At 31.0% G+C, this 16866-nt stretch overlaps 1 protein-coding gene across 1 annotated transcript in view; it reads left to right on the forward strand.

Moving 5' to 3' along the window:
- The first annotated feature begins 1911 nt into the window (after positions 1–1911).
- Positions 1912–16866, forward strand: part of Cdh19 (cadherin 19) — a 112125-nt gene continuing 97170 nt past the window's right edge. The window contains exons 1-3 of the mRNA XM_075987377.1: positions 1912–2143; positions 12099–12147; positions 16096–16318. Coding sequence (XP_075843492.1) covers positions 16127–16318 — 192 coding nt within the window. The 5' untranslated portion in view covers positions 1912–2143; positions 12099–12147; positions 16096–16126. The remainder of the gene's footprint in view (positions 2144–12098; positions 12148–16095; positions 16319–16866) is intronic.

Below are 16866 nucleotides of genomic sequence, written 5' to 3' on the forward strand. Positions count from 1 at the left end.
TTTTTCTTGATGGATATCATCTACATCCTCTGTGACATCTCTCCTAAAGAGGCCGGTGAATTCAATCAAAACGAAACACTTGTGGCAAAATCGAATGTTGTTTGAAATGAATATCAAAATCAGTGATTTTGTTTTAAGCCAATGATTTTGATTTACCATCATTCAGCTTCAAGAGACGTAATACAAGTTATACTCATATGTTTGTTGGCTTTGCTTTCACATCTATGAAAATGTAAAGTGTGGAATTTATAATTATGTGCAGATCACATTTTACATTTAGGAGAAAAGTAAAGCATGAATGACTGCAGGGATTAAAACTGTGATGTTTGGTGATAGCAAAACTAGAACCCAGATGACAGTGTTAGGTAGACTGGATAAAATGTGAAGTAATGTGAGAATGGCATTCAGATGAAAAGTGGCATTGTTTTTTTCCTAAACTCTCTTAGTCAGTCCTAACTGTGTTCAATGACTATAATTATTTTTGGTTTGGTTAGCATGTTCAGAAAGCCAGAAATATTGCTTGTGGGCATTATAACTACTAATTCTGAGTAAAAAGATTATTTAGGGACATTGATGAATAGATTCATGACTGTTGTCTGGGATAACCAGCTTAAAATCTATTGACATTCTAAATCCTAAGCATTTAAAACTGACCAAAAGCACATCTGTGACTGCAGGCTGGCCAGAACTGAGGAAGAAAGCTGTTTATTCCAGCAACTGTCTCTTTCATCACAGCACTATTCATAGGAAATACTGCCAAGGGCACCCAGCACCCAAAAAGAACAGTTTCTGCACAGAGAAATCCATCACCACCATTAGATGTTGGCATGTTGGATTCTAGTGTGGCAGGGCAAAACTGAAATGGCCACAGCTACTCTGAAAATCCCTAGGCAGAAAAAAATGAGAATATTTGATTTTTAGAGTGATACCCCAGTAAAGACTTGAAAAATTGTGATCAGTAAAAGTAAAGACTCCTGAGTTGATGGGTGTTCATTATTATATGTATTAAAAACCAAGTGTTTTCATGTGTATTTACATAAATGCATATAAACATTTCAGACTGCTGTTGCTTTGAAAATTTATTGAGTTAACCATCAGGAATTAATGAATAATCATTCAGTTGTGATGTATATTTTTCAATAATGTCTGCAATATATCAAATGTACTTGTCATAAAAATATAAAATAATCAGTAAGTACATGAGTACTACTATTCTCATAAATGTGCAGAACTTAGTTTTGCTTAATGTTAATAAGGCACATAACATTTTTGTCTAATTAAAACTAATGAACTTTGTTTTTCACATTTACAATATGAAAGTATAAATTGATAAGCATATACTTTCTTACATTAATAAACTACTAGTTATCTTCTACTACATTTGCTGCTGTATTTTCATGGTTATGATAAAAATGAACCTGCATGCAAGACAAATTTTCATGTCTTAAATGTTGGTCCTGAAATTGAAGGTTGCTTAATAAATAAGCCAAGGGAAATAAAATTATTAAAATTTAAAGGATGTCTTCTCCTTATGCAATATATATGATTCTTAAGTAAAAAATGGTTTAATTAAAAAGAATCTAGAAGCCTAGACATAGAGTTCAGGACTCTTCTTCTTTTAGTAATTATTTTCACAGCATTAAAATGATCATTTGTTTGCTGGGGTGATCTTCAAGCAAAGAGCATGTCTTCTCCATTTGTAGAAATCTGTTACATAAGTTCCCTCATGTCATCTTAAGCAAGTTTTCTTTTGCTTGTTTTTTGCAAAGATTCAAAACAGGAAAGATATAAAGAGATGGGGGCGGGGGAAAAATGCTGCCTCAGACTACTTGTTTTGTTGTCTCCATTTTAGCCTCAGACTAAGAAATGACATCAGAATGCCCTTATGGCATTTTGCACAAAAGACTCAGTGTTCATTCCTCTACTTGGAGAAGCAGAAATAGCATTGAATTTGCAGTAACATACTGAGAGTGTTGTGCTACTAAAAGAGCAGCAACCCTAACTCAGAGCACATTGAACAATGAAGATTTTTCTGTGAAGCCTGAAAATCTAAGATAGAAGATCTTTCCATTCTTTCTTCTGTAACTGCTACCAAGTTGTAATACCCACTTCTTCAGGTGCCATGGCGTTTGCATCTGAGCAGGTGAGACTCTGAACATTTGTTATAGAATGAAATGTATAAGATATATATATATATATATATATATATATATATATATATATATATATATTCAATAAACTAATTCAGGAAGTAGTTGAAAAATGATGGCTAGTCGGCATTTGCTAAAGAAATTCAATCTAGAAATAATTGAAGTGAATAAATTTTTGAATATTTCCTAAAACTATTCCACATAGTCAAACTTCTATTATCTTAATACAAATTCAGAAAAAATTCTTAAATATTAAAAAATTAGAAAGCTAGGTTTCTTCTATAAATAGGTAAGTCTGAACTTTATTTTAAATTGTCAGGCATCTGCATTTTAACATTATGAAATATGGATAATGAAGTTGTGTTCCTATAAGTCATGAAAAATAAACTTCATTTCAAAATAAATATTTAATATAACAATTTATTCTTGTTTAATACTTTCAGATTAAATTTGCACATATTTCTATAGCATTGTTTATTAGAAGATTAAGAATTATCAAAATCAAGGACTAATTATATAATTTGTTATTCTATATTTTTCAATTTTTAAAAAAATTATCAAAAGAAATTAAGCAGTAAATATTATTATGTTTATATTAAAATAAAGATATTGAGTAAAGCAAGAAGATACATTTTTGAATTCACATATTTTCAAAGGCATTTATATATCTCAAATTAAATGTTAGACAAAAGATAATGATGATTAAAAAGTCAAAATTAATAGTGAAGGTTATTCAACATCTTTTGAATAAATTTTAATTCATCAATTTTAATTATGATTGAATTATTATTTTAAAAAATCATGAAATAAATTTCAAAAGTTATAAAATCTAGAATATTACGTGTAAATGAAATGCTTGGTACCAAAAACATTTTCTGTATATAAATTTACATGTTAACTTTATAAACAAATTATAGTTAAGATAAGAAACATTGATGTAAGTTTCATAACATATTTTATTTGAATGTATTTATAATTAATAAAAGCTTATGTAACTTATATAATAGATGTATTATTATTAATATAAGCTTCATTATGAGTTTCAACTTTGAAGAAAAATATTGTGTTTCATTTTGAAATTTGACACACAATATGAGTATATATAAGGCTTGAATTTAATAACCAGTGAAATAAGTTTTTAAATAGAAAAATAATTCTAAATTACATATGTAGGATCATTTAAAATTAAGTATTTTATTTCTATTTCAATAATTATACAATTACTTGTTCTTTAAATGAATTTGCTTCTTTATCAAGACTTCTTTAACACTTAATGTAGTATATCTTTCATTGTATGAATAAGATCTACATTTTTAGCTTAATATTTGGGTAAGCTTTGTTCTTTATTACCTCCGTATATTTTTCTACCTACAAGCACACACTCTCATGCACACACATACACACATATACCTTCCTATAAACATTCCTTTTTTTTTCAATTTCTACAACCATTAAAGTAGTCCTGTTTACTGTGTTGGTGCTGTTAGTTTGTCTTTTTCCCATGTTGGAATCTTTAGAATGGTTATCCAAAGAAATTTTACAAACTGATTTGACAATGACTTAAGATGATGTATCTTTTTAAGGTTTCCAATATGAGAAGACATTTGAAGTCAATATATAATTGTAACTTGATTTAAATATTACATTGTGTGTATATTACCTTGTTTATATGTACAATTTTATGTTTCACATAAGAGAAAATAAATTTAACTTACATAAAATGTAAAGCATCCATAAAAGTCTCCTTGTATTTTTCAGAAATTATTTTTTATTATATTCTATAAATAAATATTAACTGAAACTGGTTTTGCCTTTTATCATTTTAGAATGCATCTATTAAAGATCTTACACATTGCAAGTTATGGTTAGTAATGAACACTTCACTGAGTCTGAAGAAACTAATAACAGTTTGTTTAATGCCTAAAAAGAGTATTTTTGTTGTCTTTTCACTCACCTTCCTTTGAATTTACTGCTGCCAGCCTGTTAATATTGAGAAGCAAACATGCAAATAAATACAAGAAAGAAAATACAACTTTTAAATGTTCTGAGGATATTCTTTTAAGATTATGATCTTCCAGCTTGTTTACTCACTTTTGTAAAACAGATTAAGGCTGGAATAAAGCTGCAAGGAGCCCCCTAATATCTTTAAAGGAATCATTTTATGACTCCAACAACAGTTCACAGAAATGAGAGATGATATTTCCAAACTGGCTGGGAAGATGTTTGACCTAGGAAATCAAAACAAAACCAGACACAAGAGGAGATTTATTAACTGCAGTAAACACTCAAGAGAACAAATGTGGATCAATAATAATAAATTTAAAAATCATTTACCAATTAATTCTTCTTTTTCAAATACTCATATTCTGTTGAATATGTTGGCATGGTCCTTTAAGAAGGTGTTTGTCTCATCTTAGACAGTATTTACAATTGTAAAGCACTCAAATTTTTACTGAACTTTCCAAACTAATTATTGAGGTAAATATAAAAGCAGTGATAAATGACTTAATAGTGAAGAAAACATATGGTGCTGATGTTCAAATGCTCTACTTTGATATGGAAAATAAAATTTAAAGTGTTATTGAGTACAGTAAATTATTGATGAAAGATCAATACTTGATCTGTGCTTTAATTGTACCTTATATTATGAATGAGTTGTGTGCTTTACAATATGGTATATTAAACTGAGAATCCTTTTAACTCATTATTATGCCTTAAAATGAGAATTTTTTCTATGAATTAAATAAAAATTATAGTTCTTTGGGAATGAACAAACTATACATAAGTTGCAGGAATATAAATATTTCTGCTGTTGTCATATTATAGTTAAACAGTCTCAACATAATTCTATTATCTATTTTATTATTAAAATATGTACTTAAAAGTATGTAAACTCCCTTAATAAAATGTTAGCACTCTCAAAATATACAAATAAATAATGAAATGTGACTAAACCATTCAAACATTAACAGGGAAATGATACAGTCTTTGCTCTGTAAAACTGAAGTAGAGCATTGTTGATTATCCCTAAGAAAACACTCACTGACAGTAATGAAATAATTTTTTAACTGATAAAGATAATGCTGCCCTTTTTGCACAGTGTTTGAAAAAATGCAGCCAGGCTACAATAATCCTTTAGTTCCATACAAATAATCCTTTCTAAATAACGCTCCCCATGGAAAATGTTAGACATGAGCATTACTTTATATATTTTCACTCTTAAGTGCTTATAGATTACATCAACTATAGAGGCATATCAGGTTATTAGCTGATAATAAAGAAACATTCATATATACAAAAACTTTTGTCTAAATATATGTCTAAGAATGATTATTGTAAGTTGTATTCATAATACTTTTATAAGTTCAATTTTATGGTTATTGTTATTACTGAAATACTATTTCACAGAATGCATACTTTAGCATTAATTATAGTAAATACTGCTTAAGTTATATGAATAAATATTAACCAAGGTTGCTATTATTAGTAAGAACATGAGTGTGCCTGTTTATGTATCTGTCTAGGACACTTTTTCAAGTTAGACTCAAATACAAATAATATTTATTCTTTTATTATACAGTTCGTGAGATGTCATGACACTATTGTCCATTTATTGGTTGCAAAAGTAGTCTGTATCATTGTTATATTTTTTACATATACTTCTAATAGAAAATGATAATATACATCTGTCTAATCACACTCTTATTCTTTTATTTCTAACTTTTTTCCATAAATGTTTAATGCTGCTCTTACACCCATATATTCTCTTTTTCTGAACTTCTCATATGAGAGAAAATATCTCCCAACCATTCTTTTGTTTATTTCACTTTATATGATGACCTCCATTTTCACCCACTTTTCTGAGAATGACATTATTATATCATGGATTCAAAAGTAAGAGGATATAAGATAAAAATAAATGATGAAATGTACAATTTATGTCATTGAATATTGAATACAAACCTGAAATTATATTCTAATGCTAATGTTTGCATGGATATACAAATCTTAGCAAACCAGTAATAGTTATCTAAAAGTTTAAACTTTTATAAAATATTGTTAATGTATTGTACTCAAAATATGAATGGAAAAGAATGATAAAAAGCATAAAGAATTGGAAATATCTCATAGTTTTCCTAAAGTCTTTTCTGTTGCTTATGGGGTTTGGAAATGAACACAGAGTAGGAAAAAGCGTAACGTAGTCAATGTACTCTTAAGCAAAATAAGACTTACTTAAGATATCATATTTCCTGAGATCAAATTATAACCCTCATGATAGTAACATACTAGCAAACAATGGACCAAAAGGCATGATGAAAATAAAAATCATCATAAATAGTTCATTATTATTTAGTTACCTCCTCTTATTTGAGATGACCATTTTACTTGACTTAAATGCCAATCACTAGTTAATGACTAATTCAAATGATCTGAATTCAGCATGCCACTTTTGCATGTTACAGAATAACAACAATAGTAACCTATGTCATGGTATCAGTGATGAATGGACTGCTTTTATTAATTTTTTAAATTTAAACTATAGTTTTAATTGACCTCACTTTCCAACAACCCCAACTGTATACTCTTCAATTCTTAAAAAATACACTATGTCTGATGATGGTGATGCATTGACTTTATTCCTAGCATTCAGAAAGCAGAGGCAGGTGTATCTCTGTGAGTTTGGGGCCAGCCTAGGTTACAAAAGCTTTTCCCCCAAAGCTACGGAGAAATGTTGATTCAACAAAATAAATGCCCCAAAATAAAATATTATAAAATAAAAATAAAAAAGCAAAATATAAAGAAGATAAAATAATTTAAAAGTACAAAAAAATTATGTAATTAATATTGCATTGGACAACCAATCTTGGAATGCAGTTGATATATACCCAGCAAAATCTTATTTGAGATAATTGGTTTTCATTTAGCCATTAGCTATCAATTATGAATAGCTTCTTGGTTATAGTTGAGATTTTTTTTGGTAATGGTATGTACTCCTCGTATGTACCTATGTTGTTGCTGTATGCTGCCATAGTTTCTGTGAGGTCATGTCATCCATTATTTCCTGTATATTCCTTTGACAGATTAAGTTTTTTTGACAGATACTAAGTTTTCCTTTAGGCCCAGGACATATCTAGCTTAAGGTGGTTGACCACTTGATTAATGTTAATTATGGCATCCATCTCATGAAGTCAGCCTTAAATACAATAAAAAAGAAAGCTCACATGCAAAATATATGGGGGAAAGCACATGAGGCTACAACACTACCCAAAGAGCTATTGGCAACTGAAGACAGCAGGGAGCTGGCGAGTTTGCCTTCCCTAGGAAAGAGCACATCAATTGGCAATCCAGGGCCAAATGGTCAGCCTTGAATGCACACATACAAGTAACATTATACACTCTGAGCATTTTATATTAAGATCTCTCTCTCTCTCTCTCTCTCTCTCTCTCTCTCTCTCTCTCTCTCTCTCTCTCTCTCTGTGTGTGTGTGTGTGTGTGTGTGTGTGTGTGTGTGTGTGTGTGTGTGAAAGAGAGTGAGAGACAATCCTGCAAAACATTGCAATATTTTTATTCTAAACACTTAGACTTTAAATTTTAGAGAAACTTTTCATGATCTTTTCTGAACATATTTTGAAGAGTACTCTTAATATTTTAAGCTTTAGAAATTCCTGGGTCATATCATATTATAAGTCTTATAACATCATTTTTGTCAAGCCTTCTCAATAGTTTTCCAGGAATAGACCCTTTGCTTTAAACACGATCTGATTTTATTCACCAGAAACTGGGTTTAGTGGACTTAGAATTTCATGTTTCATAAGCCTTTCAGAATGTCATAATTTTATATGTCACAGATGCAATAAATATTTAGGTACTCAAAAATGGGTCAAAGAAATTACAATTACTAATAAAATTCAGTTGAAAACTGTATAAGTGAATAGATACAACTATTTTTTCATTCCTAAACTCATAATTAATCTTTTTTTGAAAACATATTTTTACTTTTCAGAGTCACATTGCAATCATTTTCTACTTATATATGTCCATGCAATATCATGTATTGCTTCAAGCATGATTACATCCTTTGTCATAGTCACTTAAACATGCTTAGCACAAAACTATCATAAGCTATATTTGCTGCCGGCATTTATAAAGGGGTGTGTGTGTTGCAGAAAATAATGGTTGCTAATTCAAAATTGAGAACATGAAAATTGCTAGAAATTTACTGTTTATATGTGATTTGCTGTATTTAAGTATTTGTTTAAATATACAAATGTACAAATCAATACCTACCCACACTTATAAAATGTAAAATAGGCCAATTAAAATTCTGAGTATAACACCTCACATAATGAACCCATTGCCTGTCTTTGCTCCCCAGAAAGCAGTTTGTGACACTTGAACCTTTACAGATCTGCATTTGAGAGAACAGTTTTACTTTGATGAGGTTGAATAACAATCCTATCATCAATAGAAGTTATGTAAAGTCATTTTATATTTCTTGTTTCAAGTTTTGCATATATGTATTATGGAAATAGATATTATAATATAAAAAATACCATGGGCAAACATTCTTTCATTTTAAAATTTCTGAATATAAATATATGTATATGTATATATATATATATGTGTGTGTGTGTGTGTGTGTGTGTGTTCTGATCATATTCACCTCAGTTACCCTATCTTATTCTATTCCCAACTAGCAAGATACTGTCCTCCTCATTAGTGTGTATGTGTCTGTGTGGTTTTGTATGTTCATGCCTCATAGATGCAGCTGTAAATTTTATATGTTCCTGATTTAAAGTCATTTTCCTAATTCAGACATAATTCCCTATATCATAAAAAGTCATAGTATTTAATCAATTCCTTTCAGAATGTAAATAAAATTTCTCTTTAAAATAAATATATTATTTGTTCTTATTTTCTCTTTCATTCATCTTACAAAGTATTTCCATGGACCAGACTTAATGGATGGATGATATTAATTTTATCTTTAAATGTTTTATGTGCTGGTGCTGGTTTTCTGCTCAATTGTTATGCCAATCTTATTTATCCTTACAGATGTGTAAATGTGATATATTAAGGGAGATATGTGTTGTGAGAGCTTGTAGAAGGCAAGAAAAATGAGAAAGATTTAAGAAAATTAGACTGTTTTATTGTATGTTATATTCACTGGATTCCGTGTTCCAATTTTAGACATACTTTTCACCATCAAAATCGACCATGTGTAGTGCCTCAAATTCACTGCTCATTCTTCCAGTGTTCATCCTCACTGAACAAACATTGAGGGAGTAAATTACACACTAAGAGTGGATGGCACTATGAGTCCCATTATGTTCTATGACATCACACATACAGTTAATGGATGAGATGCAATGTCAAAAAAAGCATCACAACCCTAATGAAGCAATTATGACCCTGCATGGCTTATTATACACATAAGTAGTTAAAATAAGACGTAGATAGCTCATCCTCCCTCTTGTTCTGTTTAATGGGTATTTTAGGATCTGAGGATGATGTGTGAGCAATGACAATTCAGAGTCCAGAGACACTGTTTCACTCTTATAAACAAGAGCTCATTCCAACACAGTTTCCCCATTTTCTTTTATGGTCATTTAAGGGCTGTATTACAGTGCCATTCTGTGATACTTCCAAGTTTCTCTTGATTTTTAAGAGATCACAAGTAGGATTGAGTTTCTATATTTAATCCCTCTTACTTTCACCAGTTTCAGCTTTTTTTTCATATCCCCACCACATCCATCATTCTGACTTTTCTTTCTTTCAAGACTACATTCTTAGTATTTAAAAACTGTCCTATGTGAGGTAACAGGAAATACTTTTCCATGTCTTCTTTAAGAATGGTCTAGAGGATAAAATAAAACTCATAGAATTTTATTCAGTGTAAAAAACACAAAACATCAGCTGAAAGTGTCACATTATTAAATACTGCCTTTTTCATTTTTCCATCCAGGAAAACACAAGAATATTCTACATATTTACAAATAAATACTTAATAGTTGATCAGACTTTCAAAAGTTCTGGACATAGTTTTTTTTTTTCTGCATGGTATAATGTTGGATAAAATGTGGCTTTTATATAATATTTTTATGATGCTTTTATATTTTTAATATTTAACATTTATGGTGTTTTAATATTATTTAATATTCTGCATAATATTTTAAAAATCTAAATTCCATCTCACTTACAAGCATAAATATTATGAAATGTATATTATATTCTGGAACCTAATTAATAAATACAAATAGGCCTATATACATTTGGGGATAAACTTAAACACATTGAAATACCAGATTCTCATGTTTTCCTCACATAACATATTCTGAAGTTTATTCTAAAATATTCACAGGAATGTAAAATATAAGCAGGATTGCAAATGCAGAGCAGAGATGCTCCTCTTAGCAGGTATTTTATTGATATAACTAATTGTTATAAGTTTTCTTTTTTTTGCCTGGATTCTGCCTGGAGTGCTTTTCAGTCCAGCGCTAATGACAGATGCCATCATCTTCAGTCTCAAGTGGACAATTATTTGAAAAGTTTTTTACCATTCTCCTGAAAAACATGGAAACTTTAGAAAACTTTAAACATAGCAGAGAGTATACAAAGAAACATTTCACAATTCAGATACAACTATCATAAATTTTCTACACCACATACTAACAATAAACAATTTGTTCAGATCTGCATTGCTATATTTTGAATTCTAAAGTGGTAATATTTTAAGTATCTGTTACTATAAAATTGACAATATCTGGTATTATATATTTTTCTTTGTAAACATTCAAAATTTACATGTAAATGTACATATACAATCTACATTACTTTCATCAAGTTTTATATGCTCAGTATAAAAATTTTTAAATACTATTTGCATCATAAATTAATTTATTTAAGAATGAAGTGACAGCACAGTAGATAAAATTTTTGCTATCAAATCATAAGTACTTGATTTTACATTCCAACCACCTGTGAAAAAGATTGGGGTGTAATAGGTGGTTGAGACAAGAAGAATCCTAAGGATTTCTGTCCACCAGACTTGGCTCAGGTTCATTGAGATATCTATCTAAAGAGAATATATGGAGAGTGAAAAGGCAGGCCACTAATAGTCATATTCTAACTTCTATTCTAGCATAAAAAGTGTACATACACACTAAACACATGAACCACACATTCTCTCTCTCACACACAAAATATTTTTAAAGACATACTAGTACTCCAACCTAGTTATGAAACTATACATTTACAATCTGACCTGGCTCAAGATGCTCTTTGTGCAGTGATGACAACGATGATACAGACCTTGTGGGATTTAATGACCAAACAAAGGTTGGTTCAACTTAAGGGACTAAGTAGAGAATTAGTCTGCTAGTAGAGAATCCCACACCACATACACTCTGGAATTCAAAGAACTAGAGCCTTGAATAGCCTGAAAAAAACACAACATTACTGGCAAAAGGAGAAAAAAAGAAATTATATCCTGCTATGTTCGTAAATCGATGTCTTGTCCACTGGTCCAATAACAATTAGAGGTATTTCTTCCTGAAACATGGGGGAGCAGGTACAGAGTCCAATATCCAGACCTTCTGAAGCAGAGTCTAAAGTGGTAGTATGCACTGAGTCCTTCCACTTGTCCATATAGGAACACCTAGAAAGAGGGCAAGGAAAGACTACAGGAGTCAGAGGAAATGTAGGTTAAACAGACTTATATGTACTCAAAGTGACTGCAGAGGCAATCATGAGGCTGGCATGAGTCTGCCCCTGCACCTTTGTAAATATATTGTGGTTTTTTTAATGGGACTCCTAACAGTAGGAGTGAGTGTGTCTTTGAATCTTTTGCATGCTTTTGAAACTCTTTTTATCGTATTTATATGTGTTGTTCAACCTTGATATGAGGGCTTTTGCCTTGTCTTATTTTATCTCCATTTTCTTTTGCAGTTTTGGTGATAGTCTCTTTAAGGCCTGCTCCTTTCTGAAGAGGAAGCAGGTGAGTGGATTTTTGGGAGAGGTGAGGTATGTAGGGAAAGTTAGGAGGACTGGAGGGTGAAAAATATGGTTGGAATATAATGTGTGAGAAAAGAAGAGATTTCAGTTAAAAAATCATTCCTCCTATAATACTGAATTTTATTACAAGATCAAGAAACACTGTAATGTTCATTATATGCTTTTAACCTCAGAAGAGTTACTCTTTTAATTGTTACTATTCTAACTGCAATAGTATGAAATGCAACTAAATTTGCAAATACTATTGCTAGACAAAATACTTACTATTGTATAGCATATTGCTCTTCGGTATTTTCATGAAAATTCATTCCAATGCTCATCCATACTGCATTTTATAATGCCAATTATTATTGCATTTTCAACATTCTCTAATATCTCCTTACAGTCCTTTTAATAAATAGACAATCATTTGCTCTAAGTCTCTATCTTGTCTTCTTGTTTACTTATTAGTTTCTTATAGGCTCTATAATGGTGATCAAAATTCTTGAATTCTATGAATATTGCATTATGGTACAAGAAAAGACTTTGCTCAGAATGCTTCCATAGGGATTTAAGTGCAATATTTCACTGAAAGATAAAGGCAGAAAAAAATTCACATAATGTGAGAAGGCAATGTCCCGATAGATCAAAGAGAGTTCTAATGAGTTCTGATGGTGCCATGCTGTGGGCTTGAAGATGCACATGAGTCACAGAAGGCAATCAGTGACATGCACACCCAACAACCCACCCACCGACCCCCCCAACAGAAACAAACAACCACATGAAATACTATAAATAATAAAAAGTAAAAATTCAATTAACACAATGTATCAAGCTATAGACTTAAGAGAAAAAAGATTACCCAAATATTATAATTTAGTGTTCATATTAACTCTTAGGATACTTTTCCAAATTAAACAAAATATAATTCTTGTGTTCCAATCATATCCACCACTTACCTATAATTATTCTATCAGATCTATTGTATCTAGCATCTATCTATCTGTCTGTCTATCTATGTATTGGTCATTCAGCTAGGAACTGGATTGTACCTCAGTAGTAGCAATTCAATTGTTTATGAAACAAAAAACTTCTTATTGATATTTTTGGTAGTAGTGTTTGTGTGTTTCCTTTCTTTGGGTTTTGTTGGTGATGTGTTATCTGTTTTTGTGTGGGTGCTATTAGCTTCCTTGGGTTGGTGTTTTCCTTCTAGTGCTTTCTATAGGGCTGGGTTTGTGATACATATTGTTTAAGTCTGTTTTTGTCATAGAATAGCTTGTTTTCTCCATCAATGTAATTGAAAGCTGTGCTGTGGATAGTCATCTGGGCTTGCATTTGTAGTTTCTTAGTGTCTGCAGCACATCTGCCTAGGACCTCCTGTATTTCATGGTTTCCACTAATAATTCAAGTATAATTCTGATAGATCTACCTTTATATGTTACTTGACCTGTTTCCTTTGCAGATCTTAAAATTCTTTCTTTATTCTGTGTGTTTTGAGTTTTGATTATTATATGGCTAGGGGACTTTTTTTGATCCAGTCTATTTGGTGTTCTGTAAGTTTCTTGTACTTTTATAGGGATATCTTTTATTAGGTTGGGAAAGTTTTATTGTATGATTTTGTTAAATATATTTTCTGTGCCTTTAAGCTGGAGTTCTTCTCCTTCTTCTACTTCTATTAATTTTAGGTTTGGTCTTTGCATGGTGTCCCAGATTTCCTGGGTGCTTTGTTTTAAAAATTAGTTGGATTTAATATTTGCTTTGACCAATGAGTCTATTTCTTCTATAGCATCTTCAACACCTCAGATTCTTTCTTCTCTCTTGTATTCTGTTGTTTACACTTGTCTCTGTAGTTTTTGTTAATTTACCTAGATTTTCCATATCCAGAGGATATTGAGCCTATAGTTCATTATTCTAGAAAAGCTACGTAGTAAGGTAAAACCTAAGAAAAAATATACACACTCACCTGAAAAGTGAAAACAGACAAGATTGTCTGAAAAAAATGGGAGTATGGGGGTGGGGGAAGAAGGGAGGGTAGAATGGGGAAAAGAGGGGAAAAGGGGAGGGTTGAGAGGAGAACTTGGGGGAATGGGGCAGTCAAGAAGGAGGAAGGACAGAGATGAGAGCAAAGATATATATTAGAGGGCTTTGAATCTTTCCCAAAGCAATGTGCCTTACCCTCTTTGAAGATTGGATGAGGGTGTGGGTGGAGGGTATGTAGAGGGAATGAGAGGAGGGGATAGAGTGGGAAGTTAAATTTGTATGTATAATGAAAAAAGATTTTCTTTTTAGAAAATTAAAAATAAAAAATAAATTTAAGAAATAAAAATAAATTTTTATTGAATTTCTCTCTCTGCTTCTCTCTCTCCCTTTCACTCTTTCACACACACACACACACACACACACACACACACGCACACACACACACGTATAAACACTCACACACACATTGTCATGCAATTTTTTTTTTTTTTTTAGTTTTTCGAGACAGGGTTTCTCTGTAGCTATGGAGCCTGCTGTCCTGGCACTAGCTCTTGTAGACCAGGCTGGCCTCGAACTCACAGAGATCCGCCTGCCTCTGCCTCCCGAGTGCTGGGATTAAAGGCGTGCGCCACCACTGCCCAGCTAGTCATGCAATTTTTAACAAAATGGAACACAGGTTTTGAAACTTCAATGTAAGGGTGAAATTCATCCTATTTTTACTTACACTGAATATCTTTGTTTATCTTCATTAAGTAAATATGTAGCAAAAATACAGCTGCTTGGAAGAAAGACATAAAAGTCACAGAATTCCTAATTTCTTAATTAAATGTTTTGTAACAACCTTTCTTAACTAAAGTCAAATATAAAAGTAGTCTCTCTGAAGTGGTTCAAAAATAAATTTTGAGTATTCAGAGGAAAATCATTAAACAAAAACCTTGTAACCTGAGATGCTGTGACTTTTCTCATTATTATCATGTTAAACTCTTATAACAATTCACTAGACTATTTTTCTTCAAGAAAATGATTAAGTCTTTTCTTTGATTCCTCAGTGTACTGTGCAGATATTGTGCATAGGTGGGGAAGGTGAGAGTGGCTGCTGTCTCAGAGTTGAGGAGAGTAGCCTAAGATCTATGAGGTTCCGAATAGAGGAAGTCGGCCTGAGTTTGTTCTATTAGTTAATGGGCAATAACATTCATATCCAATTTTCAGTTTATATACTTCCCTGGTTCCATCTGCTTGCATTTTTGTTAAAAATATCATTTATTTAATATTATAATAATGAAAATTTCCCTTATTATTCCATTTTGAACCATAGCTATCTTTATAAGCTATAATTATTTAATTTTTTAAAAATAAATAATTTTTCATTATTTTTTTAGTTGAGGTTATCTGTAACATTAATCTCACTAATTATTAAGTTTCTCAGTTACAGATAAAAATTAATTTGTACTACATATATTTTGCATACTATTATAATGAGAAATTGTAAGGTAAAACTTATTTCTAGCAAGCAAAAGGAGGAGATTTTTTTAATATCTTGACTTGAGTTTTCCTGAGATAGAAATAAAAAAGTAAGTAAGACAGTTAAATGATAATAAAATTGGATATATTTCAATGTCAGCTGTCAGTCAAAGAGATTCTTAAAGAAATCCTAAAAGCTTTGGGCTGATTTATGATTGCAGTTTAAAACAAATGATGCTTAAGCTAAAATCTTTAGCATTACCATCAGATCATTGCTGAGCCACAAAATACAAATAACTAATTTAATTGAAAGATAAATTAAATGTCTCCTTAATCCCACCTGCAAATGTTACAATCAGCCTTTATTAATTATATGAGAAAATTTTTTCGTAATTGTCAGTTTTTGTTCCGTTTTTTTTTTTATGTTTTAGGAATATACATGATACTTACGATTGAAATGGAGTACTGAGAAACAGCACAATTTGTTTACATCATTCCTATTCTTCTTTAGAATTACAGGTGGAATTCAAATAAACACCAAAATGAATAGCTGCTTCCTGAAACACTGGATATTGGTCATTCTTCTCCTCTCGCCTTTCCTTAACGTTACAGAGAACTTCCAAGCTAGAAAGACTCAGAGATCAGCATCATCTACTGGGAGAGCTAAGCGTGGCTGGGTGTGGAACCAATTTGCTGTACCAGAGGAAATGGATACTAGACAACGTGTTGGAAGGGTACTTTTTTCTGAAAGGATTATAGTAGATGACTTTATAAAGATGTAATGTGAATGTGTATTAAAGTCTAATGACTTTCATATGTTTAAGGAAGCCAGTAGAAAATATTAAACACAGGAATAATTATTAATTGAATTTGCAACAACCACTTTAAACTTGAAGAAGTAACTCCAGTTTTTAAATTTTTCTTTCTCTCTTTTCAAGAAATTGTTATGTCTTTCACTAGCCTTTAGAAATATGATGGTGTTCTTTTTGAAATGGATCAAAGCAGTCAGAGTCAATTATCATTTATCAGCAGTACTCAACTTGGTACACTGCTATGTTAAGTAACTGATGGTTTACCTTCATTTATTTTTAACTATGCACATTAACTCCATCCCTTTTACAAACTTGGAAAATTAAGGAGCCTACACATGCCATGTAATTAGTGAAGTTCATGTCCATGGAATGATTATTTTCACTTTATCAGAAAATTATATGTAAAAAAAAATTCCTAATGAGACAGAACCTATTCAATCTGATTTTTTGTTATTTAATTTATTTTAAAC

This window comes from Microtus pennsylvanicus, chromosome 10, assembly GCF_037038515.1.
Source record: "Microtus pennsylvanicus isolate mMicPen1 chromosome 10, mMicPen1.hap1, whole genome shotgun sequence".
Classification (NCBI taxonomy): domain Eukaryota; kingdom Metazoa; phylum Chordata; class Mammalia; order Rodentia; family Cricetidae; genus Microtus; species Microtus pennsylvanicus.